Source organism: Symphalangus syndactylus, chromosome 11, assembly GCF_028878055.3.
Source record: "Symphalangus syndactylus isolate Jambi chromosome 11, NHGRI_mSymSyn1-v2.1_pri, whole genome shotgun sequence".
Taxonomy (NCBI): domain Eukaryota; kingdom Metazoa; phylum Chordata; class Mammalia; order Primates; family Hylobatidae; genus Symphalangus; species Symphalangus syndactylus.
Genome location: NC_072433.2, coordinates 75633607 through 75645348, shown reverse-complemented (window position 1 = coordinate 75645348; position 11742 = coordinate 75633607). Strand labels below are relative to the sequence as shown.

The 11742-nt window shown below is 38.1% G+C and overlaps 1 protein-coding gene across 5 annotated transcripts in view; it reads left to right on the top strand.

Annotated features, from left to right (window-relative positions):
- Positions 1–1164: 1164 nt before the first annotated feature.
- TMEM161B (transmembrane protein 161B) overlaps positions 1165–11742 on the top strand; it is an 84726-nt gene continuing 74148 nt past the window's right edge. For 2 of the 5 annotated variants that reach the window (XM_063612222.1, XM_055232943.2), the window contains exon 1: positions 1165–1345. In XM_063612222.1, coding sequence (XP_063468292.1) covers positions 1343–1345 — 3 coding nt within the window. In that variant the 5' untranslated portion in view covers positions 1165–1342. Of the gene's footprint in view, positions 1346–5904; positions 5962–11742 lie in introns of all 5 variants that reach the window. The other 3 variants (XM_055232946.2, XM_055232944.2, XM_063612220.1) reach the window with 2 other exon arrangements.

Below are 11742 nucleotides of genomic sequence, written 5' to 3'. Positions count from 1 at the left end.
TCATATAGATATCTATATATCTATAGAAAAAAACCCTCATACACTAAGTCTGTGTCCCCTTTCCTGACATAAAGCAACTGGCCCTGTGCAAGCTTCTTTGGGACGGCTGAGAACCCCGATATATCGATATATATCGATATATCTATAGATAGACGTCTATATATCTATCTAAATATCTATAACTATCTATCTATCTACCTATCTATATCTATCTACCTATCTATCTATATACCTATCTATCTATCTATCTATATACCTATCTATCTATATACCTATCTCTATCTATCGGTATCTATCTATATCTATCTAGACATCCCTGGTGAGGGAGTGAACCGCTGCCTGACGGGGGCCAAGACTGGCAGAGCAGAGAAGCAGTCTGTACATGAGGGGAGGTGGTGGCCAGAGCAACAGTGAACCGCAGGCTAGGCAAAGACCACAGCACACAGCCATGCAGGTGTCCAGGACTGTCAGATCCCAGAGCATCTATCTATATAGATAGATATCTATATGGAAAACGTCCATATTGGAACGTATTAAACAGGCAGAATTTTCTTCCTGGGTTCTCTGCTCTTGGTAGATGTTCTTCCGGCTTCAATTGCCACCTGTGAATAGTGAAGAAACTTCTCACTATGAGATTCCATTGCCCTGAAGGAGGGTAGAGCTACGGTACCCACTAAGGCAGGGAACAGAAGCAACAGACGGACAGGTCTGTGGAAATGTGGATATGCTAATAAGGGACCGAGTCAGGAAAACTAGAGGGTAAAAAGAGGGCGTCAGTTAAGCTGAGACAAAATGACAGCCAAACGTGGTCTTTACTTTCTCTAAATCACCTGGGTCTGGAGTCGACTCCCATCGCGCACCCTCACTCCCACCCCCGGCCCCCTCCCGCCCCCCTCTCGCTCCCCTCCCGCTCCCCTCCCGCTCCCCACACCAACGTGTGCCTCCGTTACCTCTCAGACAGTGGATGCGTTCCTGCTGAAACCACCCAACCTACCTCAGGGTCCTCGCAAGCGCACGGCGATCCACCCGCCCAAGTACCTGTGCTGCGCCTGCGCCTCCTCCGCGCTCTCAAGGTCAGCACCGCCCCCGGCCCATAACCTGGCACCCACGGAAGTTGCTTTAGAGGACGCCCTGCGTATCTTCACCTCTGCGTGGCGTGGGGTCGACGGCGCTCTGGAGAAGGGAGGAACTTCCTGTCCCGCGCGCGCACAACTTCCGGCAGAGCCGGAAGACCCTCTCTTTTGCTGTTTGAGAGTCTCTCGGCTCAAGGACCGGGAGGTAAGAGGTGTGGGACTGCCCCGGCGACTCCAGGTTGTCTGGTCCACGACCTATCCTAGGCGCCATGGTGAGTTCTTCTGTGAGGGCAGGAGTGACAACGGTGGGGCGAAAAGGGCGGGGAGGTCAGTCCTGTGAAAAGAGCCATCAGGTGCTCTGCTCAGAATGGAGTGAGTTGAGACGTTGGGATGAGCTGCTGGGCAGGACCCACCACCTATCCCAGGGTGTCTGAGCCCCTGAGGAAGCAGCATTACGCCTACCTGTCTGGGAGACTAGCGGGCCGGAGGTAGGGGCATATCTGTCAGGGAGTATGGACTGGGTAGCCTGCCTGTTCATGGCCCATTTACTGTGTATGGCCTGTGGCGCCAGGTGATCCCAGAGTTGACCTTGCCAGGTCAGTCACCTCTTCTCTGCCCTCTTCTCCAGCCGCGGAACAGTGGCCAAGAACTTCAGATCTTAGAAATACTTCTAGCCTCTCCAGGTGGACACAACGGGTCTCCTTGTACAAGATCAACACCTGTCATTTAAAGAAACGGCAGTCCCCTTATTCTTTACACTTAGCCATTTCATAATTGAAAAGGGTGTCAAATAAAAAACCCGAGTTTATTAAGGACAGACTTTATTCGAAAGGAGTATTGCAAGGGTGTAGAGGAAGGTTGAAGGAACTGTTGCAGTAGAGAGAATGACCATAAGATTTGCATGCACCTTAAAGGTTAGGCAGAAAGGGTTTGTCTTTTATTGGGAGGGGTAAATAAGATGTCAGGAATTGGGATGAAAAGGTGGGTATGATCCACAGTAACCAGATAATGTTTTACCCTGAGCCCATCTATTCTGAGGAGGAGCTGTTAAGAGAGGTTTGTATATGTTGTTTCAGACTGAGAGAAGGACAAAATTCAGGTACCCGAGAGAAGAGAATCTTAAAGTTTGGTTAATAAGTATTTTGTTCCGATTGATCTGTGGGACAGGTACTTCAGCAAGTCATTTACAAAGCGAAGGGTGGGAATTAGAAGGGTCTAGTTATGGCCTTGTTATAGGTAAACGGGGTAGGGAGGTATGGATCAACCCTTAGTCTTATCTAAGTTCTACAGGAAAGGTGATTCTTTGCAGTAAGCCAATTTCTCAGAACACAAACGAGGGCAAGGGGTTTCTTAACCTTTGCTGTTTTTCAAGATCACAGGGCTCTGGTGAAGTTCATTATTGTCAGTTTCTTCACTGTATACAAGATTTCAAACCCTCACCTGCAGAGGCGTCTGCCCTGGAATTTAGCTTCAGTTTGTCATATATTTTCAGGGCCAAATATTGCCAACGTTCAGTTAATGTGTGTGGTGATTGGCTTTTGAATGACGTTTAGAAACTTACCTGAATGTAGAACAAAGACCTTCGAAATACTGTAGTTCCTGGTGCACTTTACCAGATAACCTATCTCTTTAAAGTTTTTTTTTTTTTTTAACCTCAGTGAATAATATGGTTTGTATTAAGAAAGTTGTTTTTCTTTTGTATCAGTGAAATTAGACAAGGATAGGGAAAACAGAACTGGGAGGAACCAAAGCCTGGTAATCACTCTTCCATCCCCATTTTTACAAAAGAGAGAATCTGGGGTCTAGAAATTGACAGTGATTTATCTAAAGTAACAGTAGTTTGGCAGTCTGGACTAAAACTCATTTTCATTTTTTAAATTTAAGATTAATTTTTGACTTTTTGTTCTGAAAAGTTGAAGATAAAGTATAATTAAAATACTTACACTCGTCATAGTCACAGAAAAGCTGAACGTGAACTTGTTCTCAGTGTTTTGGAATACTAGAATCCTTCTTATCCTGTCAGTTCAAAAGAGGTAGTTAATGTTTGGGACTAATGTAATCTTATGCTGTTTTTCTGAATGTCATTTTGGAACTAACCAGTTGGCTGTTTTCCTTCTGGAAGTGCTTATATTTCTGAGTTAATTATCTTGGCTGAGTTTTATCTTTCCCAGCTATGAAATCGATAATGTCTGTATATGCAAGTGTGGTTAATGCTTGGAATTTTTTAAAGGGAAGAGTTTAACCATTAAATGAAGTGAACATGGGCTGAATTTATTGAGGATTGAAATCAGAACTTGTTTTGCATTGCTGGGGCCTAATGATATTATGAAAAGAACATTAGTATTGACCCCAGAGGACCCAGATTCTGCCCCTTGTTAGTTATATGGATTTGGAAAAGTCACTCAATTTTGATTAAGAGTTCCAAATTCCTCCTGGATAAGAGAAGTGGGACTTGATGAGTATTAAAGCACCTTCTTAAATTTGTGATTCCATGACTACTCAACGTTTTTCAGGATAGTTACATGTTTCAGATTAAATAAAAGTTAGTCTGATTTCCACTGTTTTGTTTCCATGCCGTTTTGGTTTAAGTTTGATTTCTTTTATCATTCTCTTTTTCATTTTTTCCATAAGTCACATAGATAGTACTTGGAATCTTTGTATATTTGGCCAAGTCTTTCACTACTGTCTTAAATACTGCTCCAGAATGGAACGCAACTCTTGGAATGTTTTGATTTAATTCTTGTTTTAATCAATGATAAACTAATTCTGTGCTCTCATTCTCTGATACATTATGTAAACTGAAACTCAATAGATACCTGTGCCTATAACAAGGTTTTTGTATTATGAATGAAGGAGAGTAGGATTATGATCCAGACTGAAAATACTGAACTCACACTTAGTTTTTATGCTTTCAAGTTGTTGTGAAGACAAGTCTATAGGAAATTTACTAATGGAATAAAGCCATTTGCTCTATTGCACTTTCCTTTTTGATAATTACAGAACAACTTTGATCAAATAGAAATCTTTCTACCATTCAAGCTAATTTGTGGAAGATAGGTAGATTAGAGCTAGCTCCTGGAATTGCATATCGTGGCTTGCATCTGTATATCATCCTGTAGTAACTTACTGCTGGAATTGAACAATGGTTTGTGGGCAGGTGTGGGAGACTAGGCCGTGGGGAGGTTATAAACCTTTGCCATAATCAGTTGGATTTAATGAAAAGTTTTCTTTTTGAGGGGAGTGGAGGGTAGTGTTGGGAAGAGTGTGGTAAATGCTATAAGAGAAACACATATAATAGGCTCAAAGAGTACAGAGGAAAGAAATTAATTCTAACTGAGAGCAGGTTGGGTCATGTAGTAGGTCACAGATTCCCAACCCTTGGGACTGTGGACTCATACTTGTCCATGGCCTGTTAGGAACTGGGCTGCACAGCAGGAGGTGAGTGGTGGGCAAGTGAGTATTAATGCCTGAGGTCCACCTCCTGTTAGATCAGTGGTGGCATTATATTCTCATAGGAGCGCAAACCCTGTTGTGAACTGTGCATGTGAGGGACCTAGGTTAGGTGACCCTTATGAGAATCTAATGCCTGATGATCTGAGGTGGAACAATTTCATCCCAAAACCGTCTTCCCTCTACACTGCCTCCACAATGTGTGAAAAAAATTGTCTTCCATGAAACCAGTCCCTGGGGCCAGAAAGGTTGGGAAGTGCTGTAGTAGGTGACTTCAACTGAGTTTTGAAAAGTGGGTTAATATACTACTTTTCAAGCTTGAGTTTGCATAGGAATCACCTGTGATACTTGATAAAAAACGCTTCTCTGTGCTCATAACTTGGGGTAGCATGAAGTTTTAGAAATTGTATTTTTAAATTTTACTTTAAGTTCTGGGATACATGTACAGAACATACAGATTTGTTACATAGGTATACATGTGCCATGGTGGTTTGCTGCATTTATCAACCCATCATCTATGTTTTAAACTCTGTATGCATTAGGTATTCGTCCTAATGCTCTCCCTCCCCTTGCCCCCCACCCCCTGACAGGCCACAGTGTGTGATGTTACCCCCTCTGTGTCCATGTGTTCTTATTGTTTAACTCCCTCTTGTGAGTGAGAACATGGTTTGGTTTTCTGTTCCTGTGTTAGTTTGCTGAGAATGATGGCTTCTAGCTTCATCCATGTGCCTGCAAAGGACATGAACTCATTCTTTTTTTATGGCTGCATAGTATTCCATGGTGCATATGTGCCACATTTTTGTGATCCAGTCTACCATTGATGGGTATTTGGGTTGGTTCCAAGTCTTTGCTATTGTAAATAGTGCTGCAATAAACATACGTGTGTGTGCATGTATCTTTAGAGTAGAATGATTTATAGTCCTTTGGGTATATACTCAGTAATGGGATTGCTGGGTCAAATGGTATTTCTGGTTCTAGATCCTTGAGGAATCGCCACACTGTCTTCCACAATGGTTGAACTAATTTACCCTCCCACCAGCAGTGTAAAAGCATTCCTATTTCTCCACAGCCTCGCCAGCATCTGTTGTTTGCTGACTTTTTAAATAATTGTCATTCTAACTGGCGTGAGATGGTATCTCTTTGTGGTTTTGATTTGTATTTCTCTAATGACCAATGACAATGAGCTTTTTTTCATGTTTTTTGGCCACATAAATGTCTTCTTTTGAGAAGTGTCTGTTCATATCCTTCGCCCACTTTTTGATGGTGTTGTTTTTTTCTTGTAAATTTGTTTAAGTTCCTTGTAGATTCTGGATATTAGAATTGCATTTTTAATAAGTTCTGCAATTAAGTTTTTTTTTTTTTTTTTAAATCCTTGCTCTAGCACTGGATGCAGTTCAGCGTTAAATTGGTGGACCTTAAACCCCTACTAGAGAGAAATGCAAGTATAAGAGACTTTGATGGAGATACTGGAGGTCCTTTTGCTAGCTGAGTGGTAATTTGACATGTGCAGTTTGAAGGATGGATTCGGTCAGGTATTAGCAGTTAACCACTAAGGTTAACTTTTGGAAGAAACATTCAGGTTTCTTCTCAGTTCTCTGACTTTATTTTCTTCTGACTGCTTTCCTTCACTACTTTCTTACTACAGAGGCCTAGTTGAAATAATGTTATAAACTGACTTTTCTCTTGGTTAATATTTGGTTGGTTCAAGTTTGGTTTTTAAGATTAGTTGGTACTTTGGGCTTTGATCCACTTAAAAAAAAATTGGTTCTTTTGTTTTCTCCGGGACAAAAGCTTAAAGTGCATTAAGTTGATTTCAGAAAATCAGAAGATATTCTAAAGTGTTCATTTCTAAGAGAGAAGTTATAATTTTCTTACTGTTGTTAACGTGGTTTTGCCCATGTTAGTAAGAATGAATACAGCTTCTCTCAAAGGAACTTTTTAGAAATAAACTTAAGTGTAAACTGCCTTTCTACTCTTTGTATACCACTTACTCTTGAGTTATAGAAAAAAAGAAATCCTTACAGTCATGGTGAAATGAATATTCTTTTGGCTTTGAAATGACTGTACCTTTTGTTTCACCAAACTTTAAAACAAGTTCTTAAATCATTCATTTGTTATTTATTTACCAACTGTATGCCAGGTACTGTTCTTGGCAACAGGGATATAACTGCTTAAAAGCAGAGACAATCTCGGCCCTCATTTATTGGGAGAGGCTGATGATAATCTCATGATGAAATGGGCATGTAATATGTCAGTTGTGATACATTTAACAAAGAGAGAGTAAGGGGATAGAAAATGCCTGTTTTAGATAGGGCATGTAGGGAAAGCTTCAATGAGGAGGTGACATTCAGCCCATGTGCCTGGTACCCATATTTATTAACTGCTCCTGTAAAATTATTGTAGTACAGTGTATCTAAAAAGCAAGCAAAGAGCTCATACTATTTTTAATTATGTAAATCTTTCCATAAATTTGTTTACTGTCAACTTTCCAAACAGTAAACAGGAAAATAATAGAAATATGTTTTTTTAAAGATAGTAATCGATTATGTGAAATTTCATGTAATAGATTTTATTTTCGTGTTGCATTAAAATTTTTTTGCAGACTTTTTAAAGAGTAGTTTTAGGTTCACAGCAATCTTAAGAGGAAGATACAAGAGATTTCCTAGATATTCCCTGCTCCCACACATGCATGTCCTCTACTATTATCAACATCCTTCACCAGAGTGGTAAATTTCTTACAATTGATGAATCTACATTGACACACCATAATTGTCCAAAGTCCATAGTGCACTTTGGGGTTCATTCTTGGTGTTGTGCATTCTATGGGTTTGGATATAGTTGGAATCTTACAGTATGTCGACTTTTCAGATTGACTTCTTTCACTTAAGAATATGCATTTAAGGTTCGTCTCTGTCTTCATGGCTTAATAGTCCATTTCTTTATAGGGTTTAATAATATTCCATTGTCTGATGTACCACAGTTTATCTATTCACCTACTGAGGGATATCTTGGTTGCTTCCAGATTTTGGCAATTATGAACAAAGCTGATATAAACTCTATGTACAGTTTTTTGTGTGGACAAAGGTTTTCAGTTCCTTTGGGTAAAAACCAGCAAGTGCAATTGCTGGATCATATGGTAAGACTATAAGAAACCACAAACTGTCTTCCAAAGAGGCTATATCATTTTGCATTCCTACCAGCAATGAATCAGAGTTCCCATTGCTCTACATTCTTGCCAGCATTCAGTGCTGTCAGTGTTCTGGATTTTGGCCATTCTAATAGGTGTATAATGGTATTTCCTTATTTTAATTTGTATTTTCCTAATGACATGATGTGGAACATTTTTTCATATTCTTATTTGCTGTCTGTATGTCTTTGGCGAGGTGTCTTTTAAGGTCTTTGATGCATTTTTAAAATCAGGTTGTTTTCTTGTTGAGTTTTAATTAACAGTTTGTTATATTTTGTATAACAGTCCTTATCAGATATGTCTTTTGCAAATATTTTTCACTGGTCTGGTTTGTTTTCTCATTTCCTTGACATTGTCTTTTACAGAGCAGATTTTAATTGTAATGAAGTCCAGCTTATCAGCTTTTTCTTTCGTGGATCATGCCTGTGGTTTTGTGTCTAAAAAGTTGTTGCCTTGTCCACAGCCATCTGTGTTATCTAACAGGACTTTTATAACTTTGTGTTTTACATTTAGGTCTATGTTCTATTTGAGTTAACTTTTGTGAAGAGTGTAAGGTGTGTATCTAGAGTCTTTTTTTTTTTTTTGCACATGAATGTCTAATTGTTTCAGTACCATTTGGTGAAATTTTTTTTTTTTCTCTCCATTGTATTGCCTGTGCCCTTTTGTCAAAGATCATTTGACTATATGTGGGTCTATTTCTGGCCCCTCTATTCTATTCTGTTGATCTGTTTATTTCTTCTTTCATCAATAATGCAGTCTTGATTATTCTAGCTTTCTAGTGAATCTTGAAGTTGGTTAATGTCAGTCCTCCAACTTTGTTCTTCAGTATTGTGTTGGCTCTTCTGGGTCTTTTGCCTCTTCAAATAACCTTAGAACATTTCTTTCTTTTCTTTCTTTTTTTTTTTTTTTTTTGATATCCTTAAAATAATTTCCTTGGATTTTGATTGTAATTGCATTGAATCTGTAGATTAAGTTGAGAAGGACTGCCTCCTTGCTAATATCCTTTTCATGAACATGGAATATCTCTCCATTTATTTAGTTCTTTGAATTCAGTCATCAGAGTTTTGTAGTTTTCTCCATACTTGGCATATTTTATTAGATTTATACCTAAGTATTCATTTTTTTCTGGGTGCTAATGTAAATGGTATTTTTAATTTCAAATTCCACTTGTTCATTGCTAGTATATAGGAAAGTGATTGACTTGTATATTAACTTTGTATCCTGCAACCTTGCTATAATTGCTTATTGGTTCCAGGATATGCCACCTATTTTTAGTCTTTTAAGTTATTGCAGTTCTTAGAGAATGCAATTATAACTCACTTACCCAATGATTTTTATGTTCACATCTTTCAATTATATAAAACAGACATAGTAGTTCTGTTGTTAAAGTAGGTTAAATATCTTTTGCATTTTGGCTATAAACTATAAGATTTAGAAAACCTGAAACAATTTAAACTTTTGCTACTTTGATATTGAGACTTGGGATCTTAGTATCTTATTTTAATTAAAAAAATTCTTAATCATTATGAAAATCGATGTGCTTGTATGCTGCTATTTCTAAAAATGACTTTGTGAAAAGTGGCCTGGCATGGTGGCTCATGGTAGGCTAAGGCAGGAGGGTCACTTGAGGCCAGGAGTTTGAGACCAATCTGGACAACATAGTGAGACCCCTTCTTTACAAAAAGTTTTAAAAATTAGTGAGGCGTGCTGGCAAACACCTGTAGTTCCAGCTACTTGGGAGGCTGAGGTGGGTAGATCACTTGAGCCCTGGAGTTTGAGATTGCAGTGAGTTGTAATCAGGCTGCTGTGCTCCAGCCAGGGAAACAGAGTGAGACCCTGACTCTTATAAAACACAAAAATAAAAACTGAAAATGACTGTTTGAAAAGTAAAAATAAATACATGGCATTGAAAGTGTGCTTGTACTAGAATTCTATGATTTTTGTAGTTTGATTCAAGTTTCTGTGATTCTGATTATGTAAATTTGGAAATACTGTTGAACATTTAGCTGAATGTACATTATGGGATACGAAGAGAGGAATATTCAGTTTCTGTGGAATTCAAGAAGGGTTTCACAAAGAAAGGTTTGGATTAGATTTTTAAGGGTAAGTAGAAGTATGTCCGTTGGGTAAGAAATTGAATTTTACTTTTCCTCAATAATGATAACAGCTGCATTTATTTTGCATTTAATATTTACCAGGTATTATTCTACATTCCACTTATATTGACTCATTTAAATCTTTATGAAGTAGTTAAATTCTGTTTTTTTAAACCTTTATCTTACAGATGTAGAAATGGAGGCACAGCAAGATTGGAGTAACTTCTCCAAAATCACATAGCTAGTAATGACAGAATTTGACTTTTAACCCAGGCTTCTTGTCCTTTGTGCTGTTGTGCCAGTCTATTGTTTGTTTTGAGTAAGATTCAACTTATGAAAAGATTGAATTTCACAAGTTCAATCTAGTGTTTGAAATTCAAAAACATTTTCCTATAGAAATCATAATTAGTAATGATATTTTTAGAAAATGTTTCCCAAACCTAGTTAATACCTAATATATCTCTATAGTATTCAATCACTTAATCATTACTATCCCGCACAGCAGTACTGATTGACATTTCTAACTAGGTGTCAAACACATCTGCCACTGCTGCAGTAAGTCATAAGATTCTTTCATATTTCTTCTACCTTAACTGCATCCATTTAAGGCACTGCTTTACACCAAAGCCTTAGTTTCTCTTGGGCCTGAAGACGCACTTCTAGTAACACTGATGAGTTGAAGAGCAATTTGAGAAATTGGGGATGAGTTGTGCTGAACTTGAATTTCTTATCATTGTAAGCACTTAGTGAGTTACACTTGTTCCAGGCCTATCTCACGGTTATCCCAGTTCTTTTCCTGAGGACTCTTCTTTCCACTTGGGCTATTTTCAATTAGAACTTTGTTTCTTCTTCAGGTTGCAAAGAAGAATGTAATCTTGTAGAGTACCTTGCCTTCCCTTCCATACATTCAGCAGACATAGTTCCTTTAAGGAATTTTACTGCTAGGAGAATTTCATAGGTCATATTTCCATGTTACTGCTTCACAGGTATTTACTTATTTACTAACTTATCACAGAAATCCTTTAGGGGAAAAGAGACAATAATGATGGGATGTTGTAGTAAATTTTTGGAAGTAGAGAGGTTCGGATTGTGAAGAGGAGATGAGATAAATAGTAAGTGGCACTGCAGAGAGAAAGGGAGATTTTTCTCTACTAGTAGAAGTGGCTTATGAAGAAGGAACTTCAACAAGCTGTCCTGCTGCATTTTATAAATATATGATTATAGATTGCCAACAGTTAATGCCATGAGTACTTGATACTATAAGGCTATGACTGTTTTTAAAGTAAGATTAATACTTTTATCTTTGTGATAAGTAATTAGAAGCCCTTTGAAATACTAATCTAAATTATTTGTTTATAAAGCTATCTTATGTCTGCCCTTTACACAGCGCTTAGCTGATTTTTGTTATCTTTTACCTGGTGATTGCCACCATTTGCCCCAATGTGCTGAACCACTTAGAAAAAGCAATGCCATAGTTTCCTGCTTTCTTTTTCTAAAAGAAAAAGTCATACGGCAAGGTTCTGTTACTGAAGCCAAGACTTCATTAACTTGATTATTATTGAGTATTTTTGTTATTTCTGGAGATTTTGGGCCTTTTTACAATGAACATAAATGATCAAATTCTTATGGTTTATGGGGATATGTATTTAAGTATTCGTGTTCCATAACTAGAACCATTTGTTTCTACATTTGTCCTTGGTCAAGAGAGAAAGCATGACATTTTTTTCTCGAAAGGTTTGTTTTTATTGATGGTTAAATTTATTACTAGAATTTTACTTATGTTTAAATTAATGCATACTTACTCCTTCCTCCCTTCCTCTGTGAGATTAATTAACATCAGGACAATGAAGCTTCATTGTATCAGTTATTACTAGACAGTTTAGTTGTTTGGGTAGGATATTGCATGTCGAATATAGCAGTCTTTTCTTATCACAAT